The sequence below is a fragment of the Ranitomeya variabilis genome, chromosome 2, assembly GCF_051348905.1.
Source record: "Ranitomeya variabilis isolate aRanVar5 chromosome 2, aRanVar5.hap1, whole genome shotgun sequence".
NCBI classification, from domain to species: Eukaryota; Metazoa; Chordata; class Amphibia; order Anura; family Dendrobatidae; genus Ranitomeya; species Ranitomeya variabilis.
Window position 1 is genome coordinate 151,742,407 of NC_135233.1, and position 13,046 is coordinate 151,755,452.

Sequence of the window (13,046 nt, forward strand, 5' to 3'; positions counted from 1 at the left end):
CTCCAAATAAACGAACGCTTTGATAAGGAAGGGAGATGAGAGACTTTTTTGATGCAGAGTACACCTTCCACTCTCTGAGCCATAATGACCTTCTGACAGAGATGGCATTGGCTGCTGACTGAGAAGCACAACCGGCCGCATCCAAGGATGCATGCACCAGGTAATCTCCTGCCCGGCAAATTTGGTTGGCAAGGTGCGCCGTTGTAAAAAATAAAATAAATAATGTAAAAATTGAAAACATTTAAAAATAAAATAATAAGGAGTTTTTGGTTTGAATAGCAGACCCCGTCTGTGTGCCTCCTACGGACACTAAGCAAGAACAGGTTCTCTGGGAGCCAGCACAAGGGTCTATACTGCAGAGGAGGAGCTAACTTTTTTTGTGTTAACTTAGTGTCAGCCTCCTAGTGGCAAGCAGCATACACCCATAGTCTGTGTCCCCCAATGAGGCGAAGGAGAAAGTTAATTTCAATAAACAGATGTTGGAATAATAATAAGTTCCACAGTTGGATATGTTTAAATAAAATGCCCCTGTTTTGAGATAATCTTACAGGAACATCACTGGATCATACCACAGCTCCAGGGCAGGGGGAGAAAAAAAAACTATACAGACATTACAGCGGGGGGACTGCGAATGACTCTTTCTTTGAGGTAAAACATTGTTTTAAAGACAGGCATGGAAATGTTTTACCTCACAAAAAGAATGAGCTGTGATCCCATATCTGTATACTCTCTTTTGAGTCCTCTCATGTCCAGGAGATGTGGTATGATCAGACCATGTTCCTGCATGGTCAGAAACAGCCATTACACAATACACAGCAGGGGCACATTTCTAAGATTATCTCAGAACAGGAACATTCTTTTTAAACAAATCCAATTGTTGAACTTATTACTATTCCAAGATCTATTGATTAAACTTAACTTTTGTACGAGGGAAAAACCCCTTTAAGTTTGTAATATCAGAAAGTTCATGAAAAATGTACAGCCCATACTGTAGATAGAAACCAAGTGCTGAGCATTTATTTCAGACTTCGGTCAAAAATCGGTAACGTTTCTGAAAAAATACACAGACATGGGAACAGTCCCAAAGGCTATAAGAAGTACAAGTGTGGGAAACACAGATAGACCTCGAACAAGAAAAAATGACATACAGCTCTGGCAAAAATTAAGAGACCACCACATCAAAACCCTGTCTTGGGCAGCCCAATCTCCAGACCTGAACCCCATTGAAAACCTCTGGAATGTAATCAAGAGGATGATGGATAGTCACAAGCCATCAAACAAAGAAGAACTGCTTACATTTTTGTGACAGGAGCAGTGTGAAAGACTGGTGGAAAGCATGCCAAGACGCATGAAAGCTGTGATTAAAAATCATGGTTATTCCACAAAATATTGATTTCTGAACTCTTCCTGAGATAAAACATTAGTGTTGCTGTTTCTAAATGATTATGAACTTGTTTTCTTTGCATTATTTGAGGTCTGAAAGCACTGGTTATTTTTTTTAATTTTGACCATTTCTCCTTTTCGGAAAAAAAAATACAAAATGTATTGCTTGGAAATTCGGAGCATGTTGTCAGAAGTTTATAGACTAAAAGAACAATTTACATTTTACTCAAAAATCTACCTATAAAGAGAAAAATCAGACAAACTGAACATTTTGCAGTGGTCTCTTAATATTTGCCAGAGGTGTATGAATGAGTTCTAATGGGAGAGATGTCCGGCAGCTAATATAACAGGAGGCGATCAGAAGTAAAGCAAACAACACATCTGTCCCCTAATAAAAGATCGCAAGCACAAAGCACAGCATGGCCCTGCAGAATAATAACATAGAAATTTAAAGGGAACCTGTCACCCCCAAAATTGAAGGTGAGCTAAGCCCACCGGCATCAGGGACTTATCTACAGCATTCTGTAATGCTGTAGATAAGCCCCCGATGTATCCTGAAAGATGAGAAAAAGAGGTTAGATTATACTCAGCTGCGCGGGCGGTCCGATCCGATGGGCGTTGCGGTCCAGGGCCTCCCATCTTCATAGGATGACGTCCTCTACTTGTCTTCATGCTGCGGCTCCGGTGCAGGCGTACTTTGCCCTGTTGAGGACAGAGCAAAGTACTGCAGTGCGCAATCGCCGGGCCTCTCTGACCTTTCCCGGCACCTGCGCACTGCAGTACTTTGCTCTGACCTCTACAGGACAAAGTACGCCTGCACTGAAGCTGCAGAGTGAAGACAACAAGAGGACGTCATCGCAAGAAGACGGGAGGCCCCGGACCGCGACGCCCATTGGACTGGACCACAGCGGGACTGCCCCTGGGTGAGTATAATCTAACCTGTTTTTCTCATCTTTCAGGATGCATCGGGGGCTTATCTACAGCATTACAGAATGCTGTAGATAAGCTCCTGATGCCGGTGGGCTTAATTCACCTTCAATTTTGGGGGTAACAGGTTCCCTTTAACTTTCATTTTTGCTAACAATTTGTCTGGAATGGAAAGTTATAAAACTTTGCAAATCATTTTATTTGGGAATTTGTCTCAATTTCTGTAAAAAACTGAATAAATGTGTCTTTGAAACCCCTGATTTTTTCAGTCTACTTTGCCTTTACGTGCACTGATACCAGATCATACTCATTTGAAGTACAGATGATAGCAGTGAAAAGGTCAGCACCCGTCTCCTCTTCTGAGTGATGCACTTATCAGAACAATCACCCATGGCAGCTTATGCACACAATTAGTGGGACACAGGTGTTCGGCTGACCCTTTCACTGCCATCATCTGTACGGTGGCTTAGTGGTTAGCACTGCTGCTTTGCAGTGCTGGGGTTCTGGATCAAATTCCACCAAGGACAACATCTGCAAGGAATTTGTATGCTCTTACCATTTTTGAGTGGGTTTCCTCCCACACTACAAAGACATACTACACTGTGTGCATAATTATTAGGCAAGTTGTATTTTAGAGGATTATTTGTATTATTGATCAACAACTATGTTTTCAATCAACCCAAAAGACTCATAAATATCAAAGCTTAATATTTTTGGAAGATGGAGTGTTTTTTTTTTAGATTTGGCTATCTTAGGAGGATATCTGTTTGTGCAGGTAACTATTACTGTGCAGAATTATTAGGCAACGTAATAAAAACCAAATATATTCCCATCTCACTTGTTTATTTTCACCAGGTAAACCAATATAACTGCACAAAATTTTGAAATAAACATTTCTGACATGCAAAAACAAACCCCCCAAAAATTAGTGACCAATATAGCCACCTTTCTTTATGATGACACTCAACAGCCTCCATCCATAGATTCTGTCAGTTGCTTGATCTGTTTACGACCAACATTGCGTGCAGCAGCCACCACAGCCTCCCAGACACTGTTCCGAGAGGTGTACTGTTTTCCCTTCCTGTAGATCTCACATTTTATGAGGGACCACAGGTTCTCTATGGGGTTCAGATCAAGTGAACAAGGGGGCCATGTCATTATTTTTTCTTCTTTGAGACCTTTACTGGCCAGCCACGCTGTGGAGTAGTTGGAGGCATGTGATGGATCTTTGTCCTGATTGAAAATCATGTTTTTCTGGAACGATACCGACTTCTTCCTGTACCACTGCTTGAAGAAGTTGCCTTCCAGAAACTGGCAGTAGGTCTGGGAGTTGAGCTTCACTCCATCCTCAACCCGAAAAGGTCCCACAAGTTCATCTTTGATGATACCAGCCCATACCAGTACCCCACCTCCAACTTGCTGGCGTCTGAGTCGGTGCAGAGCTCTCTGCCCTTTACTGATCCAGCCTCTGGCCCATCCATCTGGCCCATCAAGAGTCACTCTCATTTCATCAGTCCATAAAACCTTTGAAAAGTCAGTCTTAAGATATTTCTTGGCCCAGTCTTGACGTTTTATCTTATGTTTCTTGTTCAAAGGTGGTCGATTTTCAGCCTTCCTTACCTTGGCCATGTCCCTGATTATCGCACACCTTGTGCTTTTTGTTACTCCAGTAACGTTGCAGCTCTGAAATATAGCAAAACTGGTGGCAAATGGCATCTTGGCAGCTTCATGCTTGATTTTCCTCAATTCATGGGCAGTTAATTTGCGCCTTTTTTGCCCAACACGCTTCTTGCGACCCTGTTGGCTATTTGCCATGAAATGCTTGATTGTTCGGTGATCACGCTTCAAAAGTTTGGCACTTTCAAGACTGCTGCATCCCTCTGCAAGAAATCTCACAATTTTGGACTTTTCAGAGACCGTCAAATCTCTCTTCTGACCCATTTTGCCAAAGGAAAGGAAGTTGCCTAATAATTAAGCACACCTTATATAGGGTTTTGATGTCATTAGACAACACCCCTCCTCATTACAGAGATGCACATCACCTGATTTACTTAATTGGTAGTTGGCTCTCAAGCCTGAACAGCTTGGAGTAGGACAACATGTATAAAAAGTGTCATGTGTTCAAAATACAACTTGCCTAATAATTCCGCACACAATGTAGTAGGGAATGTATAATGTGAGCCCCAGTGGAGACAGTGATGATAATGTCTGTAAAGTGCTGTGGGATTTGACGGAGCTATATAAGGAAGCATAATACCGTAAATACTCCAAATGAGCACGCCAACACCACTTTTCTGATAACAGATTCCTGGTAAAACTTCTCTATACTCAGGATGGGCCACACATTCTCATTTATAAATTGCCTCTGTGGCGGATTTCCAGTGATTATTTCTGACAGCTGGTTGGTTGCTGGTATACAATATACAGTATGTACCTGATGTCGTGTCTCAATATTAAAGGATCGGCTGCTCAATGTTGCCCCATTTAATAATGTCTGGTAAAATACAGATTGGTAATTGGTTGTGTAATATTAAATAATACGCCCATGCCACATCATCTGCCAGTAGGAATGTGGGAGAATGTGGGGCAAGGACCAGCAGTGCTGTGGGCATCTGCTGTCCAGCCAGCAGTAGCCGAAGTAGGATAATATCAATTTCATTCAATTAGTACCAAATTGATTTGGTTCATATTGAAAACAAATTTCAGGAAATTCCCTCATCTCTAATTATGACAAGTGGTGAATTTAAAATTTAAAATATGGGACCATGGTAACAATGTGCAGGTTAAGAGAACCAAATAATGTCTTCTTTCCACAATAATATACCTGGAATTCTTCCACTTGTATATCTGCTTCTGATGCAGAATTCAGTAACATTTCTTTAGTTTCTCTGATCCAGGCTTTGACAATATTAAGCTTCTTTTCCACATCCTCTCGTTCCTTCAGTTCCTGCTCTACAAGTTTTTTGCTTTTCTTGACTTTCTGTTGCATGCTGTCATATAGAAGAATACATAGAAATGATTAATTGAATTTTCACACACACATGTATATACACACACACACACAGAGACATAAACATGCTACTAACATATTATGAGCTATCAAATGGGCTGTGTGGGTATGATATGAGTAGTATACTGTGTTTGGGCTTCAACGGGGAAAAATTGGATTTCACTTAGTTGCCAAAAAAAGCCTCTTGTACCCTCCTATGGAGGACACATAATCATGGATTATAGCTGATGCAACTATGAGGGAAATTGAAAGGACAAGGGGAAAACAAGGATAACTATTTCTCTAGTGCAGTGTTCCCCAATTCTGGCCCTCAAGAGCCACCAACAGGTCATGTTTTCAGGATTTCCTTAGTATTGCACAGGTGATGAAATTATTGCCTGTGCAGGTGATGGAATTATCACCTGTGAAATACTAAGGAAATACTGAAAACATGACATGTTGGTGGCTCTTCAGGACCGGAGTTGGGGAACACTGCTCTAGTGAGTACTCCGGAAAAAGGTACAAAATGTCTTGTGGCTTAGTGAAAAGCATTGTCAGGGAAATCCATTTCTTGGTGGGTTTCCTCTTCAAAGTCTGAATGTTATTGAAAACAATTTGGGGTACTTTGAAGGTCGAAAAGGAAGATTTTTCTTTATAAGAAGAGGAGTCTTTGACAATGTCACTAAATGTTTATCTATGAAGCTCATTGACTGCCCTTATAAGACTATCGACTGCAGAGAACTACTTGAAGGTCTTATTCTTAGCTAAGTCAGAATCTGATTGGGGTATTTCTCCCTCAGAGAGGTCTTTCTCTATAAACAAGATGTCTGAGAGCTATGGCCCATTGCAAGTTCAGGCTAAAGTAATTTGGGTTGTTTATGGTTGCCTGGAGCAGTCAGATCATAGCCACTTTCAGAGTCTGCCATGAGCTCCTGATGCAGTGGTGGCTTTTTCAACATCAAATGGTCCTTCCAGGACCTTTATGGTCAAGCAACCCAGCATGTCCATAATGCATCTTGACGCCTTAGAGTCATCTGACATCGACTCGGCTATCTTCAGCACTCCCATTAAGAATGAATGGAGCACATGAGTGTATAATCAACAACCACTACAAGTTTAGACACCCAGCTCTTCAAATCGATTGTGGTTCCAGTGGTAGGACCCCCAGTGATATGAATGTTATCTCCGCTAATTTGAATAGGGGGTAATTTCCAAACTTGAGATTACCAATTTAATTTCTTTAACAAGACCTGAGAATATTCCAGAAACAATAGACTAAAATAATTATTAAGAGACGTTAGTTTTGGAAAGCATATGATTCTTAATTAGTGGATAGATACATTGTATGAATAGGATACTTGGACCACTGCTATTTATTAACACCATGTATGCTATTAGTATAGTTCCCTTCAATTCTTACTTGGAACACCTGTCAAGCATGGCTTTCATTTCTTGGATGACAGGCAAGTCCTCCGCAGCACCTGATTCAGGATGTAAATCTTGAAGCCTATTCATAGCATGCTGCCTCAAGCGATTCACTGCAGAATACTCCTGCTCTAGATCTCGAGAGATAGTCTCATGGTTTTCCAGTAGCTCAACCAGTTCAGCCTTTGATGCTTTTTCAGTACAGCTGTCTGGTAGACGTTCTTGTAGCTGATCAATTGCTAAAGTAGATTCCTGTATCTGGGAGCACAAATGACATTAGGTGTAAATTAATAAATCATCACAAGGAAATATACTTTTGTGTTTGACACAGGCAGACAATTAATAGTATTCATTTGCATAGTTTTCATTGACAGTAACCCATACAAGTGTAGAAGATGTCTATATAAGCATGCATCCCGTCAGATTTGCTACCTTATCACTCAGCTGCTTCCATTCCTGCAAAGCTTCCTCCAGTAGCTTCTCCTGTTTGCGAGCTATACTGCGAAGCCGGGTCCATCTCTGCCACACTGTAGACATTGACTTACTTATCGTTGCTTTGCTGGCATTATTTCCCAGCTTTTCCATTGCTGATGCCTTTTCCTCAAGTGTTGTGATTTTCTCATGAAAAGAATTGACCAAGATCACCAAAGTCTATAAAAAAATTATATATTGTCAGACTTGGATTTAATTCAAACAAAATCAAGAAATATCAAAATGCAGATTAAATTAGAGTTGGCGCAAATCAAATCGCATGACCTGGTCCATCGGCATGGTTGGTAATCTGTGGCCATCGGACCGGAGCCCTGAGAACCGCCTATTACATGACAGCATCTCCGGCTCCTCTTTAGACTAGCCAGCCTAAAGCGACATCATAGTTGTAGCTTGATGCTCATATTATGTTGCGCCCGGGCGGCTAATCAAAACAGATTAAATCAAGAGTTGTGGCTGCCGAGAGGCAGGAGGCAGTTATCAGGGCTCCCGTCCGACAGCCACAAATTACTGACCTGGTCACTGAACCAGGGCCCTCTGACTCAATTTGCACCAATTCTATTATAGACTTTTTGAAGGCAACAGACAGTCTTACAGTAAAGCACCGTATGACATTTTCTGCTTAGACTGTTTTATATTTTGTAAGGCAGAAAGAAATGTAAGTAATTGGTATATTGGTAGCTTTTTTTTTTTACAATTCTACAACTAAGCTCCCATGACAACATTGCAACTGGGTTTATATTAAGATTTGTATGTAGGCTAGCTTGGGGGTAGTGAAACACTGCCACACTGTATAACTGAGAAACATTTTGGTTTTAGTTTACCGATGACTGGATGTTGCCCTTTATAGCACTACTTCAGCATTTTTTTCATTTTACCGCTGGCATGGTGCTTTAAATCTAAGGTTCCTGCACTTATTCACACTCACCTGCCGCCATTTCCCCTTCTATTGCCACCGCTCCTGATGGTCTCCTGCAGTCTATGACCTGCTACGTTGCTCCAGTGTTTGTGGAGAGAGCCAGTGGTCATTCTTCAATGCAAGTCTCCGAGAGCTTCGTCCTGAATCTCATAGACTTGTATTGAGAGCTTGTCATGTGACTTCTGAACAGTCAGAAGTTGTGGACTTTTAAGATAGCGCCGCGGGGCCAGGGTGGTGCCAAAATATGGTGAAGATGTCAGAGAGTGAGTATAAGACCAGGGACAGAGACCTTACATTAGAATCACTACTAAAGTGCTAAAAAGAAACAAAAATGCTGGAGTTATCTACTTTTAACGTGTAACCGATGTAATATATCTTATGAAGGAAATCTGCTTCCTCTTTCTCCTGATCTTTTAATCTCAATATTCTCTATTCTGGGGTAATATCTGTATTCAGTGAAGACAGATTTCCGCATTAGTGAGTGTTATGATCTGGTGACCTTGGAGCCGCATGGGAGACTTTCTCAGGAGTAGGTGGTACCTGTACTGACCGCAAACCCTAATCTAACACCGCAACTAGAAGTAGCCGTGGGATGTACCTAACACGTCCTAGACATCTCGACACAGCCGGAGGACTAAATACCCCTATAGATGGAAATGGGAATTCTATCTTGCCTCAGAGCAGAACCCCAAAGGATAGGCAGCCCCCCACAAATATTGACTGTGAGTATAAGAGGAAAGACACACGCAGGCAGAAAAACAGGATTTAGCAAAAGAGGCACTTCTAGCTAAATAGAAAAGGATAGGACAGAATTCTAAGCGGTCAGTATTAAAATCCTAAAAACATCCACATCAGATAATACAAATATTCCACATCTAACTAAAGACATAGAAAGTATATCTGCATCTCCTGAGAATCCAGCATGACTGAAAAATCCAACAAAGTCTAAGCTGGACAAAAACACAATAAATTGCACTGAATTGCAAAGCACACTGCATGTGTGCACAGAGACAAAAAACCAGACACTTATCTTAGCTGAATTTGCAGCAGGGCATGAGGAGCCAGAGAGAGATGCAATCCCTCCAAGTACAATGGACAACTGGCACAGATTCATGGATCCTGCACACCTAAATACCTAATAGAGCTGCAATCAGCAGAAACACCTGCCCGGATTACAACCCCAAGACAACTGCACTACCACCAACAACCACCGGAGGGAGCCCAAGAGCAGAATTCACAACAGTACCCCCCCCCCCTTGAAGAGGGGTCACCGAACCCTCACCAGAGCCCCCAGGCCGATCAGGACGAGCCAGATGAAAGGCACGGACCAAATCAGCAGCATGGACATCAGAGGCAAAAACCCAAGAATTATCCTCCTGGCCATAACCCTTCCATTTGACAAGGTACTGAAGCCTCCGCCTCGAAAAGCGAGAATCCAAAATCTTCTCAACCACATACTCCAACTCCCCATCAACCAACACAGGAGCAGGAGGATCAACAGAGGGAACAACGGGCACCACATATTTCCGCAATAAAGATCTATGGAAAACATTATGGATGGCAGAAGAGGCCGGAAGGGTCAAACGAAAAGACACCGGATTGATAATCTCAGAAATCCTATAAGGACCAATAAACCGAGGCTTAAACTTAGGGGAAGAAACCTTCATAGGAACATGACGGGAAGACAACCAGACCAAATCACCAACCCGAAGCCGGGAACCAACACACCGACGACGGTTAGCAAAACGCTGAGCCTCCTCCTGAGACAACACCAAATTGTCCACCACATGAGCCCAAATCTGCTGCAACCTGTCAACCACAGAATCCACACCAGGACAATCAGAAGGCTCAACCTGCCACGAAGAAAAACGAGGATGAAAACCAAAATTACAAAAGAAGGGCGAAACCAAGGTAGCCGAACTAGCCCGATTATTAAGGGCAAACTTGGCCAATGGCAAGAAAGCCACCCAATCATCCTGATCAGCAGACACAAAGCATCTCAAATAAGTTTCCAAAGTCTGATTAGTTCGCTCGGTCTGGCCATTTGTCTGAGGATGAAATGCGGAAGAAAAAGACAAATCAATGCCCAGCCTAGCACAAAAGGCCCGCCAAAACCTAGAAACAAACTGGGAACCTAAGTCAGACACAATATTCTCCGGAATACCATGCAAACGAACCACATGCTGAAAAAACAACGGAACCAAATCAGAAGAGGAAGGCAATTTAGGCAAAGGCACCAAATGAACCATCTTAGAAAACCGGTCACAAACCACCCAGATAACCGACATCCTCTGGGAAACAGGAAGATCTGAAATAAAATCCATAGAAATATGCGTCCAGGGCCTCTCAGGGACCGGCAAAGGCAAAAGCAACCCACTAGCACGGGAACAACAAGGCTTGGCCCGCGCACAAGTACCACAGGACTGCACAAAAGAACGCACATCACGTGACAAAGAAGGCCACCAAAAGGACCTACCAACCAAATCTCTGGTACCAAAAAATACCAGGATGGCCAGCCAACACAGAACAATGAACCTCAGAAATCACTCTACTAGTCCATCTATCAGGAACAAACAGTTTCCCCACTGGACAGCGGTCAGGTTTGTCAGCCTGAAATTCCTGCAGAACCCGTCGCAAATCAGGGGAAATGGCAGAAAGGACCACCCCTTCCTTCAGAGTGCCAACCGGCTCAAGTACCTCAGGAGAATCAGGCAAAAAACTCCTAGAGAGGGCATCAGCCTTAATATTCCTTGAACCCGGAAGATACGAAACCACAAAATCAAAACGGGAGAAAAACAGGGACCATCGAGCCTGTCTAGGATTCAGCCATTTGGCAGATTCGAGGTAAATCAGATTTTTATGATCGGTCAAGACCACAATACGGTGCTTGGCTCCCTCAAGCCAATGTCGCCATTCCTCAAACGCCCACTTCATAGCCAACAACTCCCGATTGCCGACATCATAATTGCGTTCAGCAGGCGAAAACTTACGGGAAAAGAAGGCACACGGTTTCATCAAGAAACCATCAGAATTCCTCTGAGACAAAACGGCCCCTGCCCCAATCTCAGAAGCGTCAACCTCAACCTGAAACGGAAGAGAAACATCTGGCTGACGCAACACCGGGGCAGAAGTAAATCGGCGTTTAAGCTCCTGAAAGGCAGAGACAGCCACAGAGGACCAATTCGTTACATCAGCGCCTTTCTTCGTCAAATCGGTCAGGGGTTTAACCACACTGGAGAAGTTAGCAATGAAACGGCGATAAAAATTAGCAAAGCCCAAAAATTTCTGAAGGCTCTTCACGGATGTGGGCTGAATCCAATCATGAATGGCCTGAACCTTAACCGGATCCATCTCTATAGATGAGGGAGAAAAAATGAAGCCCAAAAAAGAAAAACCTTCTGCACTCCAAAGACACATTTAGACCCCTTCACAAACAAAGCATTGTCACGAAGGATCTGAAATACCATCCTGACCTGTTTCACATGAGACTCCCAATCATCGAAAAAAATTAAGATGTCATCCAAATATACAATCATGAATTTATCAAGATAATTCCGGAAGATATCATGCATGAAGGACTGAAAAACAGATGGAGCATTAGAGAGCCTGAATGGCATCACAAGGTATTCAAAATGGCCTTCGGGCGTATTAAACGCAGTTTTCCATTCGTCACCCTGCTTAATACGAACAAGATTATATGCCCCCCGAAGGTCAATTTTAGTAAACCAACTAGCCCCCTTAATCCTGGCAAACAAATCGGAAAGCAAAGGTAAAGGGTATTGAAACTTGACCGTGATCTTATTCAAGAGGCGATAATCAATACAGGGTCTCAAGGAGCCATCCTTCTTAGCAACAAAAAAAAATCCCGCTCCCAACGGTGAAGAAGATGACCGAATATGCCCTTTCTCCAAAGACTCCTTAACATAACTCCGCATGGCGGTATGTTCCGGCACAGACAGGTTGAAAAGTCGGCCCTTAGGAAACTTACAGCCTGGAATCAAGTCAATAGCACAATCACAGTCCCTATGCGGTGGAAGGGAACTGGACTTGGGCTCATCGAATACATCCTGAAAATCAGACAAAAACTCTGGAACTTCAGAAGAGGAGGAAGAGGAGATTGACATTACAGGAACGTCATTATGAACACCCTGACAACCTCAACTAGTCACAGACATAGACTTCCAATCCAACACAGGATTTTGTATCTGCAACCATGGAAACCTCAGCACAATAGCATCATGCAAATTATGCAACAGCAGAAAAAGACAATCTTCCTGATGGGCTGGCGCCATGCACATGGTCACCTGTGTCCAAAACTGGGGTTTATTTTTAGCCAAAGTTGTAGCATCAATGCCCCTTAAAGGAATAGGGTTCTGCAAAGACTGCAAGGGGAAACCACAACGCCTGGCAAATTCAAAGTCCATTAAGTTCAAAGCGGTGCCTGAATCCACAAACGCCATGACAGAAAATGACGACAATGAGCAGATCAAGGTCACAGATAACAGAAATTTAGGTTGTACAGTTCCGATGGTAACTGAACTAGCGATTCTCTTTGTACGCTTTGGGCAGACTGAAATGACATGAGAAGCATCGCCACAATAAAAACACAACCTATTCTGACGTCTGAATCCTTGTTGTTCCGTTCTAGACAGAATCCTATCACACTGCATAGGCTCAGGCATCTGCTCTGAGGACAACGCCACAGCGCGCACAGTTCTGCGCTCCCGCAAGCGCCGATCGATCTGAATGGCCAGAGACATAGAATCACTCAGACCAACAGGCGTGGGAAACCCCACCATAACATCTTTAACAGATTCAGAAAGACCCTTTCTGAAAATTGCCGCCAAAGCATCCTCATTCCATTTAGTCAGCACAGACCATTTTCTAAATTTCTGACAATACAATTCATCCGCT

The 13,046-nt window shown here is 42.9% G+C and overlaps 1 protein-coding gene across 5 annotated transcripts in view; it reads right to left on the reverse strand.

Moving 5' to 3' along the window:
- SYNE1 (spectrin repeat containing nuclear envelope protein 1) overlaps positions 1-13,046 on the reverse strand; it is a 667,130-nt gene that overhangs the window by 194,245 nt on the left and 459,839 nt on the right. For all 5 annotated transcript variants that reach the window (XM_077283091.1, XM_077283090.1, XM_077283089.1 and 2 more), the window contains 3 exons: positions 7,157-7,375; positions 6,720-6,982; positions 5,135-5,300 (listed from right to left, as the gene is read on the reverse strand). In XM_077283091.1, the coding sequence (XP_077139206.1) occupies positions 5,135-5,300; positions 6,720-6,982; positions 7,157-7,375 (648 nt within the window). The remainder of the gene's footprint in view (positions 1-5,134; positions 5,301-6,719; positions 6,983-7,156; positions 7,376-13,046) is intronic.